The following is a 19,892-nucleotide window of genomic DNA, read 5'->3' as shown; positions in this document are numbered from 1 at the left end:
GTGTGTGTGTGTTTTCCGCCCATTCTGCAGAAGCTGTTTTCCTTGGGTGCAGGAGATAGACAGCTGATCCAGACTCCCTTGCATGATAGTCTTCCTGTCACAGGCACTAGTGCGGCTCTCCTGTTCCAGCAATTGGGTATGTCTTCTCCCATTTTCAGTGTTCTTATAAAAGCCCATGAAAAAGAGATTTATTTTAAGCCTACATCACCCGACATAAATCAAGAAAATAAAAAGCAAACCATTAGATAACTGATATATAAAATATATAATTATATGAGTTCTAATCTTAACTAGTATTCATTCTTTTTAAAAATTAACCCAGGCCCCTTTTGCTCTTAAGTCAATTAAGCTTTTAGAAAGTAAACATATTTTCTGTGCTTTAAAAGACGAATAGATTAGTATATTTTGTTTTTCCTTAGATGAATTGCTTTTATAGAAACCTTGTCAGATAGAACTAAAAGTCCTATCCTTTTCATCCCACCACGTGTATCAGGACTTTAATTTTCTAGCAATGGCTAGGATGACGTATTAGGGGGAGGACACTAGAAAGTGCCCTCTGTACATTGGACAGCTCATACTTCATTAAAGGAGTACTATAACTTAAAAATGAGTATGTTTTAGACCATTGCTGCCAGAGATTCCCACTTACTTTACCTCTTACTTATCCTTTATATGTACCTGTGTAAGAGTGTTCCACTCTCTTTGATTCAGTCTTTCTCATTGTTCTCCATCTGTGTTTGTCTTTTTCTAGTTGAATTGAAACATTCCCTTTCCTGGGGCTCATAGTCTAGTAGTTCTCCATGGAATTCTTAATTCCTTGCACAAAAATTCTACCTTCTTATTTCCCTCCTATCTCATGTTGAATTTTACTCCCTGCTTAACTCTGAAATTTATCTCTCCTTTTTCTTTAGTGGCCCCATCCTAATTCTTCTGCTGTGACTTCAGTCAGTGAAATTTAGAAAGCCTTAGAAGAGATTAATGTAAATACAAGTAGAGTTCTAGTATCCTAATAAAGATGAATGGTGACATCAACCCCAAAGTAGTAGTTCTCTATTACATCTGCCCCCACCTTAGGGGTTTAAACTCTCAAAAATTACATATTCCTTCTCTTCCTCCCTGAAAGTTTCTGCTCATTGAGTCATCTCAACCAAGTTCTAATTTAATTAAAGCTATTTTCCTTAACATGTGAAATAGGTACTGTCTCCCTGGTGGCACTTACTTCTCTAAAGAATATCTTGTTGACTAAAACCTCCCTCCACAAACTTTGGATATAATCTTAGGGGTTCATGGACTACCTGCAGCCTGTCCATGGTGCCTCCTAATCACTGACTGAATTGATTTTAGCTAACCACTATTCACCTGACCCTTTTCAGTTAAGAGGGCCTGTATACCTCTGAAGGGTCAATCAAAGCCAAAGGTCTACCATGAAGAGGAATAGAAGGATATGACACAAAATTTCACATTCCCAAATGCTACCATTGATCTTATACTTAATGAGTGCCTTATAAACCTCTCATGCTTTTGCATTTTTACAGTGATTTGAAGGGGAGGGCAGGGATTGTTACTGGCATTAATGCCCAGGACCCAGGGATATTAAACATTCTTCATGCATAATATATATGCACCAGAAGATTTTTTACCTCAAATACTAGTAGCACTCCTGATGAGAAAAACTGCTATAGATAAAGTATAAATTTATAAAACCTGGACCTCTCTTCCAGTAGCGATGGCCTTTGTAATCCAGACTAACCCTCTTAACAATGAATACTAGGAAAGCTATACAAGTATAAACAACTTCTACTTGAAAGCGTCAGAAGCAGTAAATAATGACCAAACCATGGTCCAAGAGAAGAAAAAAACCTAGAGAAGTGAACCAGATATTTGGGACCACTTTTTCCCAAGCATCTCTTGATTTTGAAAGAAGTTACTGAAAAACTGATCTCCATACTATTGATATCCAACGGCGAAGGGGAGAATCGGAGTTCAGATTTTACCAAGGGAAATTCCTTTACAAAGCTCTCTTGCTTTGAGTTGGGACCATAAAGGAGCACATCCTGGGAGAGGGTAAATCACAAGTAGACAGTCCACCTGAGGAACTGAAGTACAGCTTGAAATCATTTCAGTTCCTAGAAACAGATTAAAATGATCCTTAATGCTACTATCTTTAGCCTTACAGTAGGAGTAAAAGTAAATCCTTTATGGAGCAAGATAACTGCATTCTAGGCCTCCAATATATCTACAGATTTTTACATGTATGCCCAGTACTCTGCAAAGAAGACATACAGATGGCCAAGAGCACATGAAAAGATGTTCAACATCACTAGTTATTAGAGAAATACAAATCAAAACTACAATGAAGTATCACCTCACACCTGTTAGAGTGGCAATCATCAAAAAATCTGTAAACAGTAAATGCTGGAGAGGGTGTGGAGAAAAGCGAATCCTCCTACACTGTTGGTGGGAATGTAAATTGGTACAGCCACTATGGAGAACAGTATGGAGATTCCTTAAAAAACTAAAAGTAGAGCTACCATATGATCCAGCAATCCCACTCCAGGGCATATACCCAGAGAAAACCGTAATTTGAAAGGATACAGGCACCCCAATGTTCATTGAAGCACTATTTACAATAGCCAGGGCATGGAATCAACCTAAATGTCCATCGACGGTGGAATGGATAAAGCAGATGTGGTACATATATACCATATATATACCATATATACCAATATATGTGGTACATATATACCAATATTACTCAGCCATAAAAAAGGACGAAATAATGCCATCTGCAGCAACATGGATAGACTTAGAGATTGTCATACTGAGTGAAATAAGTCAAACAGAAAAAGACAAATATCATATGATAACACATGTGGAATCTAAAAAATGGTACAAATGAAGCTATTTACAAAACAGAAATAGAGTCACAGATGTAGAAAACAAAACTTATGGCTACTAAGGGGGAAAGGGGGAGAGATAAATTAGGAGATTGGGATTGACATATACACACTACTGCATATAAAAGATAACTAATAAGAACCTACTGTATAGCACAGGGAACTCTATTCAGTGCTCTGTAACAACCTATAAGGGAATGGAGTCTAGAAGAGAGTGGATATATGTATATGTATGGCTGATTCACTTTACTGTACAGCAGAAACTAACACAACATTGTAAATCAACTATACTCCAATGAAAAAATTAATTAAAAAAATAATAAAGCAGACCATCAAGTTAAAAAAAATAACCAGAAACATGAGGACTAAAGCTATCTGAAAGAAATATAAAAGAAACCATAGACAATATAAAAGGTAGTTATCAGATATTAAAATAACTATGCTTAAATAGTGAAGGAGATAGACAGTCAAGAGTGAGAATTTAGGGAGTGACATCAGCAAGATGGCACAATAGGAAGTCCCAGTCCTCGTTCTCCCACAGAAATATCAATTTAACAATTATATACAGACCAAAAAACCTTTGTGAGAATTCCAGAAGCTACTTAAGAAGTTGTGGTACCCCAGCTGATCACAGAGCTGACTGAGAACAGCTACATTGAAACAGGTAAGAAGAGCAAGTTCACTTTACCTGGTCAGCCTCACCCCCAAGCCAGCACAGCCAGCACTGGAAGAGAACGCCCAGCTTGCAGCTTCTCCTTGGGGGAAAGGGAAGGAGAAAAGTGGAGTGTCCGTCCAATGTTGAGATTTACAAAGGGCTGGCCAAGAAACTGGTTTCTGTCTTGCCATATTCGGAGCACTGACAGAATTAGCATATTTTGGATGCCTGAGGGCCACTGGAAGCAAAGAAGAATGAGGGGTGGCTTGCTGCCTTGGGAGAAGGTGCACAATCCCTTGGGAAGGAGGGAGAGGAACATGAGCATTCCAGCTTTTCAGAGGGCTGCCTGAAGTGGAGGAATGGGAACTTTAGTTTACTGCTAATGGGAGTGTGAATGGGACAGCTACCTTGGAATACAGTTTGACTTTTTTAAAAAGTTAAATAAACCAAATAATCCAGCCATTTCACTCCTAGGCGTTTACTTAAGGAAAATGATAGCATTGTCCATAAAAAATATTTGTACATGAATGGTCATATCCATATTTTTATAAGAGTGAAAATCTGGAAACAAGCTTAGTGTCCATAAATGTAATGAATAATGGTTATGGTAATGGATAAATAATCTGTGGCATATCCATACAATGGAATACTACTAGGCAATATAAAGAAATGAATTGTTGATACGTATTACTACATGGATTAATTTGAAAATAATTATACTCAATGAAAAAAAACAGGGCTTCCCTGGTGGCGTAGTGGTTGAGAGCCCGCCTGCTGATGCAGGGGACGCGGGTTCGTGCCCTGGTCTGGGAGGATCCCACATGCCGCGGAGCGTCTGGGCCCGTGAGCCGTGGCCGCTGAGCCTGCGCTCCGCAACGGTAGAGGCCACAGCAGTGAGAGGACCGCATACCACAAAAAAAACCAAACAAACAAGAAAGAATGCATCTTGTATAATTCAGTTTCTCTAAAGTTCTAGAAAAGCTTCAAAAATAAATGAAAAAGAAATTATCGAAATAGAACATCATTTTACAACCCTCGCAGAAGAAAAACAGGCAGATATTATGTTCCTAACCTTGCCAAACACTACCTGTGTTTTGCCAGAGAACTTAAATCTGATTCTGATCATAGGAAATACAGAAGATGGGGAACATGTTGCCCTAAGACACTACAGTTGTCAAAATCCAGGCTCTAGGAAACTATTGGTCAATGTCCCAGGTTCTTTTTTTTTTTTGCGGTACGCGCACCTCTCACTGTTGTGGCCTCTCCCATTGCGGAGCACAGGCTCTGGACGCGCAGGCTCAGCAGCCATGGCTCACGGGCCCAGCCGCTCCGCGGCATGTGTTATCCTCCCGAACCGGGGCACGAACCTGTGTCCCCTGCATCGGCAGGTGGACTCTCAACCACTGCGCCACCAGGGAAGCCCGTCCCAGGTTCTTTAACATATAAATTACAAGGAATGAAGGAGGAACCGCTAGATTAAAAGGGATTTGAGGGACTCCCCTGCCGGTCCAGTCGTTAAGACTTTGTGCTTCCACTGCAGGGGGCTTGGGTTCGATCCCTGGTCAGGGAACTAAGATCCTGCGTGCCACATGGTGTGGCCAAAATTTTTTTTTAAAAAAGATTTGAAACACATCCCATTTTTAATAGAGTGAGATTGAACTATAGTGTCTAGGGACGCAAATGTCTATAGGAGAAGTCAGGAAAATGGTCAATAAAGTCAGAATATTGGTTACTTATGGCAGTAGAGAGGTGGTTGTGATTAGAGGCACATAGAAGGGGCTTCTAGGGCTGCTAGCAAAGTTCTTTCTTGACCTAGGTAGTGTTTGTAAGATAATTCATTAAGCTGTACATTTGATTTGTATGCTTTTCTACATTTGTCCTTTATCTTACAATACAAATATTTAGAAAACTTGTACAACTAGTTAACTCTTCATATGTACACCTTTTATTTTTTAAAAAAGTACAATGCTTGAATAAATTAGAGGTTTTATCCTGAGACAACAAAAAGTCTAGAGATAGGCAGTACAGGACTGATATATTGTACAGGACTGATATATTGATTCCTAAATGTCTTCAAGGGAGAGTATGGAAGTTCTACTCTGTGCTTTTTCCTTATTTATTAATAGGGAGTTTTCCCTGACTTGACTGGGAGCTTCAAGAACTGCCTTGTCTTATTATTCTTTGCATTCTGTATATCTGGCATAGTGCCTCGGGCACAGAAGGCATCAGTTTTTCTTGAATAAATTAATACACTAGCCATGAAGAAAATGGCAGTCATATCTCCTAGGAGAGTTCTGTGTATGGATGAAGTGCACCAGAACACGATGATTAGCCATTTGAATATCGAATTTCATTATTTTACTCTCTAGTATTTTGAGCTTAGTTATCTTTTGCTTACATATTCAAAATTTACTTTTCCAGGGAAAGAATAAGGAAAAGATAAGAAAGGAAAGGAGAAAGAAAGATGCTTCTAAAAGAGCACTGTATGCAGAGTTGTAGTTCTCAGAGCATGTGGTACTGATAATTCTGCTAAAGGCATGCTCTTATCACCAGTCATTTTGGTTGGACTGTTGTTGAAGGTCAGTATTAGACCATTATCAGAGTTCACTACCTGGGTTGGGGGTGGGGTAGTGGTGGTAGATTTTACAAAGCACAGACAGGAAGCAGATAAGACTCTAGGATTCTTTTGTAGCCTTGACTAGTTTTCCTGTAAAAAGTCTAAATGTAATTATAGCATTTCCTTGGTTCTTCTCTCCAAGGATTGTTATGATAATGAATTTGTTTTACACAGTTTCAGAGGTCTCTGTGTTTGCCTGAAGTAATCATGTGGACTGCTGCCATTACCCGCCTCATTCCTTAAAATTTTCTGTTAACCATCTTCATCTCCAACTTAACACCTATTTTATTTATTTGTTTGTATCTTTTTGTAGTCTATGTGAATTGTTTTTGTTTACCTGAAGACTTGTGTTTTGTGTGGAAAATTGTAATTTTTTTACATTAATAAGATTATATTCACAAGAACTGGTTGCTATAGCCCCTCTGATTTTTTAATCTAATCCATAGCTCAGGTATCCTTCCTTGACCCAAATAATTTTGTGAAATTCTCATGACATCTTTTGTCATATATATTCACCTATAATTTGGTTTTTAACTATAAATACACTAGTTTTAGAATACTTATTCCCTAATTTTTATAGTATACTATTTATTAGACATTTTTAAAGTCACAGACTAAAATGATCTTGGGCCTTTAGCTATTGTCACTTTGTTTCCATAGTAAAACAACATTAGGCATGTAACATCTGTGTTTATTGATATTTTATTGACATATATATAAGTTTAAGGTTTACAATGTGGTGATTTGATGCTTGTACATACTGAAAAATAATTACCACAATAAGATTAGTTAACACCTCCATCCCCTCACATAACTATCATTTGTGTGTGTGCTGTTAACATTTAGCATCTGCTCTTTTCACTGTTTTCAAGTATGTAATACAATATTGTTAATTATAGTCACCATGCTGTACATTAGATTCTCAGAATTTATTCATCTTATACCTGGAATTTGTACCCTCTGACCAATATCTTCCCACTTCCCCCACCCCTTAGCCCCTGGCATCCACCATTCTACTCTTTATTTCTATGAGTTCAGTTTTTTTAGATTCCATATATAAATGAGAATATAGAGTATTTGTCTTTCTCTATCTGACTTATTTCACTTAGCATAGTAACTTCAGGGTCTGTCCATGTTGTCATGAAAGACAGGGTTTCCTTCCTTTTTATGGTTGAATAATATTCCAATGTAGTATATGTATATTTTCTTTTTCCATTCATCTGTTGATGGACACTTAGGTTGTTTCCATGTCCTGGCTATTGTGAATAATGCTACAATGAACACATGAGTGTAGATACCTCTTTGAGATACTGATTTCATTTCCTTTGGATATATACCCAGAAGTGGAATTGCTGGATCATATTGTAGTTCTATTTTTCATTTCTTGAGGAAGCTTCATACTGTTTAACCTAGTAGCTGGACCAATTTACATTCCCACCAACAGTGTAGAAGAATTCCCTCTTCTCTTTTGATAATAATCATTCTAACTGTTGTAAGATGGTATCTCATTGTGGTTTTGATTTACATTTCCTTGATGATTAGTGAAGTTGAACATCTTTTCATGTGCCTGTTGGCATTTGTATATCTTCTTTGGAAAAACATCTATTCGAGTCCTTTGCCCATTTTTTAATCTTTTTTTTTTCTTTTTGCTATTGAGTTGTATGAGTTCCTGATATATTTTAGTTACTAATATCTTATCAAATAGATGGTTTGCCTGTAATTTCTCCTATTCTGTAGACTGCCTTTTCGTTTTGCTGATAGTTTCCTTTGCTGTTCAGAAACTTTTTAGTTGGTGTAGTCGCACTTGTTTATTTTCGCTTTTGCTGCTTGAGCTTTGGGTGTCACATCCAAAAAATCATTGCCAAGACCAATATCAAGAAGATTTTTCCCTGTTTCCTTTAGTAGTTTTATAGCTTTGGTTCTTTTATTTATTATTTAATACACTTCTTGTTATTTTTTGTGAGTGGTGTGAGATAGGGGTCCAATTTCATTCTTTGTGCACGAATATCCAATTTTTCCAGCATCACTTGTTGAAGAGACTGTCCTTTCCTCATTGAATATTTTTGGCTTCTTTGTCAAATATTAGTTGACTGCATAAGTGTGAGCTTCTTTCTACACTCTCAATTCTATTCCATTGATCTATGTGTCTGTTTTTGTGCCAATACTACACTTTTTGATTATTGTAGCCTTGTAATATAGTTTAAAATCAGGAATTGTGAAACCTGTAGCTCTGTTCTTCTTTCTCAGGATCCCTTTGGCTATCTAGGGACTTATATGAATTTTAGGATTGATTTTTTTTCTATGTCTATGAAAAATATAATTATTTTGATTACATTGAATCCATAGGTGGTTTGAGGTAATATGGATATTTCAACAATGTTAATACTTCTGATTTATGAATATGGGATATATTTCAATTTATTTGTGTCTTCTTCAGTTTCTTTCATCAAAGTGTCATAGTTTTCAATGTACAGATCTTTTACCTCCTTGGTTAAATTTATTCCTAAGTACTTTATTCATTTTGATGCTACTGTAAATGGGATTATTTTAGTTCTTTTTCAGATAGTTCATTGTTAGTATATAGAAATGCAACCCATTTTTGTATGTTGATTTTATATCCTGTAACTTTACTGAATTTGTTTATTAGTTCTAACAACTCTTTGGTGGAGTCTTTAGGATTTTCTATATATAAGATCATATCATCTGCAAATGGAGACAGTTTTACTTCTTCCATTCGGATTTGGATGCTTTCTATTTTGTTTTCTTCCCTAATTGCTCTGGCTAGGACTTCCGGTACTATGTTGAAGAGGAATGGGCAGCCTTGTCCTGTTCCTGATCTTAGCAGGAAAGCTTTCATGCTTTCACTGTTAAATATTCAATAAGATGTTAGCTCTGGGCTTGTCATATGTGGCATTTATTATGTTGGAGTATGTTTTTTCTATACCCAATTTGTTGAGAGTTTTTATCATGAAAGAATGTTCTTTCGGATGTTTTTTCTGCATCTGTTGAGATAATCATAGGATTTTTTTAATCTTTAATTTCATTACCGTGGTATATCACATTGATGGATTTGTATATGTTGAACTTTCCTTACATTCTGGGAGTAAATTCCAGTTGACCATTGTATATGATCCTTTTAATGTGCTGTTGAATTTATTTTGCTGGTATTTTATTGAGAATTTTCATGTCTGTGTTAATCAGTAATATTGGCCTGCAGTTTTCTTTTCTTACAGAGTCCTTATCTGGCTTTGTTATTAGGGTAATTCTGGCCTTAGGGAATGTTCCTTCCTCTTCAGTTTTTTGGAAGAGTTTGAGAAGAATTGGTATTAATTCTTCTCTAAGTGTTTGGTGGAATTCACCAGTGAAACCATCTGGTCCAGAACTTTTCTTTGTTGGGAGGTTTTGATTACCATTTCAATCTCCTTATTCATTATTGGTCTGATCAAGATTTTTATTTCCTCATGATTCCATCTTGGTATAAACATTTTTATATGCATACTTTCTTTTTGCTCACCCATATTTAGTCAGGTTTTCATTAGCAATTATTGAGTCAATATTTCTGTATATTATATCTAATACTAAATATAGATTTTTAAAAATTATTAAAATAGCTAGAGTTTTCTTCAGTTTATCTTATAAACATAATTTTTCCTTTTTACATAAATATCCTTAAAATGTTGATTGTAACCATAACTTGCTATTTAGAAAGTTATTTCTGCTTTTAAATATTTTAATGGAAAACTTCTGGCATTCTCTCTTTTGTCTTCCTCTGGAATAGCTTCTGTTTGTAATGCTATATAATTATTCTTAAAGTGACATATAAGAGTATCAAAAATAATTTATGTTCCTGAAATAGAAAGAAGAAAGATGTCAGAGGAAAGAATGAAGGCTTAGGTTGTGGAAAATGGTTCTCTTTAAAGGTAACACCTTTAAGAAGAATATGTTGATTGGTAAATTTATGAACCACATGATTAGTGCATCAGTTGTAAAATGATTTTTGTTCTTTTTCCTTAAATGATCAAAATCTAGTGTCTTGGATCATATTACTATTTTTATTAGTTTCCTAGATTATTCATGTAGCATTATTGTTTTAGTCTTATTCTCGGTTATAATGGAAAAAAATGAAGTAGCCGTTTTTTTTCTCAATACATGTAGTTTAAAAGGTAGTTGGAGGGACTTCCCTGATGGTGCAGTGGTTAAGAATCCACCTGCCAATGCAGGGGACACGGGTTCGAGCCCTGGTCTGGGAAGATCCCACATGCTGCGCAACAACTAAGCCTGTGCATCACAACTACTGAGCCTGCAGTCTGGAGCCCGTGAGCCACAGCTACTGAGCCCGCGTGCCACAGCTACTGAAGCCTGTGCACCTAGAGCCCACGCTCTGCAACAAGAGAAGCCACCGCAGTGAGAAGCCTGTGCACCGCAATGAAGGGTAGCCCCCGCTCGCACGCAGCAACAAAGAGAGAGAAAGCCCGCATGCAGCAACAAAGACCCAATGTGACCCAAAAGTAATTAATTAATTAATTTTTAAAATTAAAAAAAAGAAAAAAAGGTAGTTGGAGAATTTGCGGGCACAAGAGTTTAGACCGTTACTATAAATGGCATGTTGTGCTCTAGCTAGGAAAGAAGGAAATAGGAAATTTAGTGTTTTACTGTAACTATATTTATGATTAATCACTTTTTGACCGTTTATAAATTTATTTACTTTTTTATTTAGGGCTGCGCTGGGTCTTGGTTGCCGCACGCGTGCTTTCTCTAGTTGGGGCGAGTGGGGGCTACTCTTCGTTATGGTGCACGGGCTTCTTGTTGCGGCGCACAGGCTCAGTAATTGTGGCATGTGTGCTCAGTAGTTGTGGCTCGCGGGCTCCAGAGCGCAGGCTCAGCAGTTGTGGCACACTGGCTTAGTTGCTCCGCGGCATGTGGGATCTTCCAGGACCAGGGATCATACCTGCGTCCCCTGTGTTGGCAACCGGATTCTTAACCACTGCACCACCAGGGAAGTCCATCATTTTTTGACAGTTTAGATGTCAACTGTTTGTCTTGGGGATTTGAAACAAATCTTCTCACTAATCTGTTCTGGAGCACTTTTCTGAAGAAACTTCTTACCATGTCTACTTTATTACAGAGTCCTAGGGAAGACTGTTCAGTTTACGTTTTGGTAATAAATAGCACAAAGAATAAACTTTCTATAATGCCGATCTGCAGGAGTATATTTTTCTCATCAGATGTTTACAAAACCATTACCATGTGCTAGGTCCTGTGCTAGTCACTACGGATATAAAGGTGAAACAACCTCAGCCCTTATCCCAGATAATACTTTTAGCCTAGTGGAGAATCAGATACATTTTAAAAATTACAGTACAGTATAATTAGTGCAATAATAGAGATACTAAGAGCTAACTCTTACTAGCTAGAAAAGTGGAAGAAGAACATTCTAGGCAGAAGGAAGAACATAAGCAACGGTATAGAGCCATGACAGGCCTTCATGAAATAGTAAGATGTTTGATGAAGCTTGAGCATTCAGCAGTAGTCAGAATGTTATCAGGAAATTGATTGCTTTCTTTTCAAAATTAAACATTAAATATTTATGCTAGTTTTATAAAGGAAACCATTTTAAAAATACCAAAGACTGACAGTCATTGACCAATGGAGTGCTTGTTGACTAATGTACTATGCTTGCTAGAATTACACATAAATAAAGTATGTGCTTGCTACGTGATATCATTTGAGGACAGTTCATAAGAATCCTGATTCAAAACTATCTTCTCCATTTTCCTTTTATGGCATTTAAATGCTACCACTAAATAGTTGCCCTTGTCTTTGAATTGAGTTATCCTTTAATGAATGCAAATGTCTGAGGCAAGATAGCTATTAACTGTTATCCACCATTGTCACAAAGTTCTCTTGTGTAAAATATCATTTTGCTCTGTTTTTGGCCCCGCGCTGCACAACATGTGGGATCTTAGTTCCCCGACCAGGGATCAAATGCGTGGGCCCACTGCAGTGGAAGCACTGAGTCTTAACCACTGGACTACCAGGGAAGTTCCTCTTTGAGCACTTTAGAGATTAATCTTATAAAATATGGTTATTCCAACAATTAAGTATGCAGCTTACAAATGGTGGCAAGATAAATTATCCTCTTTTCTGTGCTCTGTAGCATTTTTTACAGGTCGCTGTTCTGTTGTGTGTTAATTATTTTTTTACCAACCTGCCATCTTCACTGAGCTGCGAGCTCCTACAAACCTGCCTCAGTTTTTTTTATATCTATCCCTAGAGTTTAGCAGTTTCTTATATATCTCAGCAGCTAGGTAAAGGTTTAACAGTAGAGGCAGGGAAGAAAGGGGAGAAGAAAGTTTTTTTTTTTTTGCAGTACGCGGGCCTCTCACTGCTGTGCCTCTCCCGTTGCGGAGCACAGGCTCCAGAGGCGCACGCTCAGCAGCCATGGCTCACGGGCCCAGCCGCTCCGCGGCACGTGGGATCTTCCCGGACCGGGGCACGAACCTGCGTCCCCTGCATCGGCGGGCGGACTCTCAACCACTGCGCCACCAGGGAAGCCCAAGAAAGTTTTAATTAAAAGAATTCGTTCTGCCAAGGCACTTGCTTCCTGTTTGTTCCTTGCTGTAATTCTCCAGTTATTCACTCTATATTATTCTTTCCCTTTGTTTGCTCTTCTGCTCCTAAAGCCTCTTTTGTTTCCTGCTTCTTAAATTTAAACATTAAAGTAGATTTAAAAACCTGGTCATTCAGAACAGGCACAGACTAAGAATCTGGACCATTTGGGGTTGATGTGATTACCCTTGACCCAGAGAACCAATTGTGTTGTTCAACAAGGAAGGAAATGTGCTATACCTTTTTACAAAGTTTTGCTTGAGTTGGTCTTCTGTGGATTGTTACTTGGGCTATAGATATACAGTTTTAGATTTGAATTCTTTCTGGTCATAAGTATTTGTTAAATGACTTCTTGTATTTAAAGATTACCAGATTGCTAAACTCTACTTATAAGCATGTAAAGTGTATTTAATTCATGTCACATTCAAGGGAATAAGCCCATGTTCATAACCACTAAAATATACCGATGCATACTTGCCCAGTTCAGTTATATTTCTTAGTTATTTTTTACTTAGGAGATTTCCATTTATAATATATTTGGAAATAATATACCGAATTTGTAAAAAATATTAAACATTGCTTCTCAGTGGTAGTTACAAAACTAAACTATATAAAGCTTTAGATAATCTGGGAGGGTAGGGATTTTGTTTTTCTTCATTATTGTATTCCTGATACCTTGTGCATAGTAGCTACTCAACAAATAACAACCGAATGAATGAGAAATCTCCTTTTTCATGACTTGTATTAAGCCATGACCATTGTTAAGTTTTCTCCATTGTGGATTGACAGAATTATAGTAAATTGTTTAAGGCTTTTGGAAATATAACCTGTCTTGAAAACCATGGCCTTCAGTTCCTCAATTTGCCCATTTGAAAGCTGAGACGTAGTGTTCTATTTGTGTAACATATCGTTATTATTCAGAGAAGGGGAGGATTCTGGAGAAAAGTTTTGGGTGTTGTTTTTTCAAAACAGGAAACAAATACGTTCATTAATGTTTGATGCTATGAATTTTAGAACTTTAACCCCTAAAGAAAAGTTAAGATCAGGAAGTAATTTTTCAGAATGTTTTACTATTTACATAATCAACAGGATGTGTATGTACCATTATAGTGAAATCAGCAGTAATTATCACTGGAATGTTTGTTTTTCATATTGTCTTCTCTACTGTTATTGTGTAGCTTTGGATGGATGTTGGCTACCAAAGACTAGGAAACAATTCAAGGTTATTTAGAAAGCTGATTATGACTAGTAGTTCAAAGAAAATGAATTTCTAAATAACTCTGTGAACACAGCAACAAGTGTTGCTAGTTAGGAATAAAAACATTAATGTAATTTCTTAAAATATTTGAGATTGTTAATTATCTAAAGCTGAAGAAAGCATGTTATATTTAAAAATACAAAGTTTAAGCAATCCTTCAGTTAGTCACAGGTAAATTTTATTCTATATTACATTAAATAATTTTGTGGATAATGAGAAACTTACCCTTTAAGCACTAGAATATTATCCCAACTCATTTCTAATACATGAGACATAAATCCTCTATTAGTAAATATGGTCTAATATTTCACCCCTTGATATCACAAATTGTTTTTACTGATATAAGTAGGTTAGAGTCCCTTAAAAGTGCACGCCTTCCTTCTTCACAATTTATCTACTACTACATGATGCCAGCTATGACTTTTATTTTCTGATGGATTATCTTTTTTGTGAGGGATTACAGAGGGTTCACATGGGAGTGGAAAGGGAAAAGTTCTTCCCTAGAGTCTTCAGGAAAAAAGCTTGGACTCCTTACTATGGTATACAAATTCTTCATGAACCTACCCTTGGCAAAACTACTTGTAGGTCTCTCTCAGTGCCTTTTCCTTCTTCAGTCCTCTGTTTCTTTGCACATGGTCTTCTGTCAACTTTGAAAGCCTTACTGCTCTTGTCTCCCTAACTCTAACTTCTGCTTATCCTTCAAAATACAACTCGAGTGTCAGCTCCTTTAGGTGGGCCCAGTGTGATCATAAAGGTCCTTAAAAGATGGAAGAGGGAAGCAAAAGAGTCAGTGTCAGAGTGGTGTACTCTGACATCACACAAGGGACAAAGACTCAACCGACCTTACCAGCTTTCACGATAGAAGGGAGCCATGAGCTCAGGAATGTGGACAGGTGCTGGAAGCTGGAAAAGCCAAGAGTAGGGCTTCTGACCTCCTGAACTTTAAGATAATATATTCATGTTGTTTTAAGCCATTAAGTTTGTGGTAATTTATTATAATAGCCATTGGAAATTAATACAGCTGCAGACTTTTTTAATATAAATTTTTATTTTTAAATGCTTTGACTCACGAGAAGTTGCTAAAATGGTACAGAGAATTCTCAAGAATACATCACCTACCTTCCCCCAACAATAATGTCTTATGTAATCATAGTACATTATAACAACCAGGGAATTGAGATTGGCACAATACTATTAATTCAAGGAAGGAGTGACACTTCTCTGAGTAGACCTTCTTATGTAGTTTTGACTTCTCAAAACTTATTTAGGTCTCACGTCTTCAGAATACAATATTAGATCAATCATGATGGGAAGAAATAAAAAAAATTAAAACTGAAAGCATACAGAAACAAACTCCACTCTCTTTCATATGAATAACATAACCATACTGAAGAGGAAAAACTAATCAAAGTAACTTATAAACACAGTATTTGACTATATAACCTCAGTTTTGGAGAGAATTGCAAATGAATTGTTAACTCCTTTTTAGTTGGTGTGATTTTTTTTGAGTTAGAATGGCTGAAAAAATCATGCAGTTTATATATAATATAAGATTTAGCAAATGAATAAATGTGTGTATGTTATTAGAATCCAGGGTTCTCACTGGAAGAAGGGACATACAAATATGTATTGGAGTCAGTGGGGAGACCCTATGAGAATAGACTGGAGTTGAAAGTAATGATGTGGACTCAGGATTTCTCAAATATATGTATATGTGTGTATACATATATATGTGTGTGTGTCTGTTTGTCTTTATGCATGTATACGTGTTCATGTATGTGCATGTATCTGCTGTATCTGCAGAAGTAGCCCAGAAACAAAGACACCCTAGAAGAAATGATCTAATATTTACCCTAAACCCCAGTATCCTTGATCTTTAATGCCATTCCTCACAAAAAGGAACCAGCCTCCTTGGAGAAGTGGCTGACTTCAGAGCAGGGACAGGGTAGGTAAAATATGAGCCTGGATTATTTTGTCAAGCCAGAAAGTAAGAAAAAAAAAAAATGAGTTCATGTCACAGGGACACAAGAACTAGGTTTCAAAGGGTGCCCACTGTCTAAATCTAGGACTTAATTGGCACAAAAATAATTAAGGGCAGTAATGACTTATAGAATGTTGGAATAAAAAAATAGAAATCCAAAAAAAAAAGAAATCCATGAGTCCATACTGATAATGGATATATAAATAAGCAGGTTAGTGGGGGAATAAATGAGGGTTCTGCTTATTGCAGAATGTTGAGTGCTGACTGGTGAATGTGGAGGAAGTGCTGGATTTGGAAAAGCATTTTATGATCGTCATAGTAAAGACTGATTCACATAGTAATTATCAATAGATGCTAAATCTAGGCAGAAATTTTGGTGAGGAACAAGATATTTGCATGGTCTAAAGTGTCTGAACACAGATTGCTTATTAGTTATAAGGAAAAATACGAAGTATACATTAGAGAAGTTAGATAGCAATAAACTAAAGTTTAGGTGAACAAAATTGACATCACCAAGGATAATGATTCTGGTTATGGCAGTATGAAGAGTTAATCCTCTCCCTAAAGAATCAGTGTGAAACTAGACAGAAATTGTTGTACAGTTATTGTACAACTATTTCAGTGCTCTGGAAATTGACCAAAAGCAAACAACAAACTCAGAAGCATTTATTCATGCTAGACCTTTGGATAAGAATAGTAGGAACCTGCAGCATTCTTACCTGGGGTGGCTCCCATCTTTCCCACATGTCAGTACTATCAGTGAAAATGATAGTTTTGCTAGGGCAGGGCTGGCCATAAAACCAGCAACTTTGCTGCCAAAAGGGGGGAAAGCTTAAGCCCACAGCATCATTGTCAGGAAAAATAATATTGAATCCAGAAGGAAATGAAAGGGAAAAAACTCTAACTCTGCTTGTCTAAGTTATAATCCTATTTGGGGCTAGTGGCAGACCTGCTAGAAATTTAACAGGAAAATCCTGGTAATGAGAGAGTCATAGGAGGACTAGATGAGACACAGGACCAAGATGGCAACATAGGAGGCTCCTGAATTTCACTCTTTCACAGAGAGCTACACATGGAGCAATTCCCTGTGAGAGAAATCCAGAAACTAGTTAAGTTACTCCTGTACCTTGGGCTCCTAAGAAAATACCCACGTTGAAATGGGTAGGAATGATGGAGATACACTCCTGCCATAAACCCCACTCCTTGCACAGCACCAAATAATGGAGAGGGAACCCCCAACGCCCAGCTTCTGCCTGAAGAGCAAAGGGTTGGGGCCACACATCTTGAACATCAACTTTTAAGGCTCCCACCTGAGGAATGGTTCCCTCAAACTCCTAGCTCTGAAAGCCAACAGAGTTTGTGTTCACAAGTCCCATAGGACTATAGAACACAAAGAAGCAGTTCTTAATGGGTGTGTGAGCACTTACTGTGGTTATCCCTCCAGGCTCAGTGCAGAGGAAGCAGGCAAAAATACCCTTCTCCCAGTGTTTCCCTAAAAGGTGTTTGACTGCATACTTTACAGGGTACAGCTTCTAATTAACACAGAGCTAGGTGCTGACTGCTGTCCTCACCAGAGCCTAAAAGAAAAAAGACTTACTTCAGCTTTCATGATACATATACACTGAAGGTGAAGCTATATAAAAATATATCTGGGCTTCCCTGATGGCGCAGTGGTTGAGAGTCCGCCTGCCGATGCGGGGGATACAGGTTCGTGCCCTGGTCCGGGAAGATCCCACATGCCACGTAGCGGCTAGGCCCGTGAGCCATGGCCGCTGAGCCTGTGTGTCCGGAGCCTGTGCTCCACAAAGGGAGAGGCCACAACAGTGAGAGGTCCGTGTACCACAAAAAAAAAAAAAAAATATATATATATATATATATATATATATATATATATATATATATAATGCAAATAAAAGCCAAAGGAAAGCACAGATAGCTACATTGATATCAGACAGAATAGACTTTAAACCAAAAACTGTAATAAGAGACAAAGTCATTATATAATGATAAAATAGTCAATTCATCAAGAGGTTATAACAACTGTAAATATTTATGTACCCAACATCAGAGTACTTAAATATATAAAGCAAATATTAACAGAGCTGAAGGGAAAAGTTGACAGCAATACAATAATAGTAGAAGACTTCAGTACCCCACATTCAAAATGGATAAGTCATCCAAACAGAAAATCAATAAGGCGAATAGTAAGGACTTAAACAACATGTTATAGCAGATGGACCTAACAGACATATACAAAACCTTCCATCCAACAGCAACAAAATATACACATTCTTCTCAAGCACACGTTGAACATTCTCCAGGATGAATTGTATATTGGGCTACAAAACAAGTCTTAATAAATTTATGAAGATTAAAATCATATCAAGTGTGTTTTTCAACCAGGATGGTGTGAAACTAGAAATCGGTATCAAGAAGAAAACTTGTAAATTCACAAATGTATAGAGCTGAAGCAACATGCTCCTGAACAACCAGTGGGTCAATGAAAACATCAAAAATATCATGAGACAAATGAAAATGGAAAAGCAAACACCAAAACTTACAGGATGCAGCAAATGCAGATCTAAGAGGGAAGTTTACGGTGATAAATATCTACATTAAGGAAAAAGAAAGATCTCAAATATCCTAACTTTACATTCCAAGGAATTAGAAAAAGAACAAATGAAGCCTGAGGTTAGTAGAAGGAAGGAAATAACAAAGATCAGAGCAAAAAATAAATGAAATAGAGAATAAAAAGACAGTAGAAAAGATCAATGAAACTAACAGCTGTTTCTTAAAAAAGATAAGTAGAATTGACAAACCTTTAGCTAGACTTAGGAAAAAAAAGAGAAAATACTCAAATAAGTAAAATCAGGTATGAAAGAGGGGACATGACAACTGATACCACAGAAACACTAGGGACCATAGTGAGTACTGTGAAAATACCAACAGTTAGGTAACCTAGAAGAATGAATAAATTCCTAGAAACATACAACCTACCAAAACGAAATAATAAATAGAAAATCTGAACAAAACAATTACTAAGGAGATTGAATCAGTAATCAAAAACATTCCCAAAAGGAAAGTGCAGGACCACATGGCTTCACTGGTGAATCCAACCAAAAATTGAAAGAAGAATTAATACCTGTCCATTACAAACTCTTCCAAAAAATGGAAGTGGGAACACTTCCAAACTCATTTTAAAAGACCAGGATTACTACCCTGATACCAAAGCCAGACTTGGACACTACAAGAAAAGGAAACTAGAAGCCAACATCCCTGATGAACTTAGATGAAAAAATCTTCAACAAAATATTGGCAAACCAAATTCAACAACATGTTAAAGGATCATAGACCATGATTGAGTAGGATTTACTCCTGGGATGCAAGATAGTTTAGTGAGCAAATGAATAAATTGTTCTCTTTGAAATGGTTAATTTTATGTTATGTGAACTTTATCTCAGTAAAAGAAAAATTTAAGGTTGTGGAAATGCTCCATATTGAATGAGAATAAAGAAACATGACAGCTAAGTGGAATATTGAGCTTAGAATGAATCCTGATGGTAGGGGAAAAGCTCCAAAGAATAACATTGAGTCAGTGGACAAAATTGGAATACAAATGTAAGATTAGACTTCAAGTATTGCAACATGTTTAATTTACTGAGGATGATAACCATACTGTGGTTAGGAAGACATTATCTTTATTCTTACAAAAAACACACTGAAGTATTTAGGGGTAAATGTCATGATGTGTACATTCACATGGCTTAGAAAAATGTGTGTGTGTTTGTAGAAAGAGTCAGGGCATGCTAGCACATAAGTACAAATGTTAAAACAAATGGAGCAAAATTTTACCATTAGGTGAATCATTGTGAAGG

At 36.9% G+C, this 19,892-nt stretch overlaps 1 protein-coding gene across 6 annotated transcripts in view; it reads left to right on the top strand.

The window, feature by feature from the left end:
- The window catches only part of SBF2 (SET binding factor 2), a gene marked incomplete at its 3' end in the record, with an annotated part of 467,309 nt that overhangs the window by 228,330 nt on the left and 219,087 nt on the right, over positions 1–19,892 (top strand). For all 6 annotated transcript variants that reach the window (XM_079707414.1, XM_079707413.1, XM_079707411.1 and 3 more), the window contains exon 6: positions 31–136. In XM_079707414.1, coding sequence (XP_079563540.1) covers positions 31–136 — 106 coding nt within the window. The remainder of the gene's footprint in view (positions 1–30; positions 137–19,892) is intronic.

This window comes from Hyperoodon ampullatus (assembly GCF_949752795.1).
Source record: "Hyperoodon ampullatus genome assembly, chromosome: 7".
NCBI classification, from domain to species: Eukaryota; Metazoa; Chordata; class Mammalia; order Artiodactyla; family Ziphiidae; genus Hyperoodon; species Hyperoodon ampullatus.
This window is presented reverse-complemented; position numbering and strand designations above follow the sequence as displayed.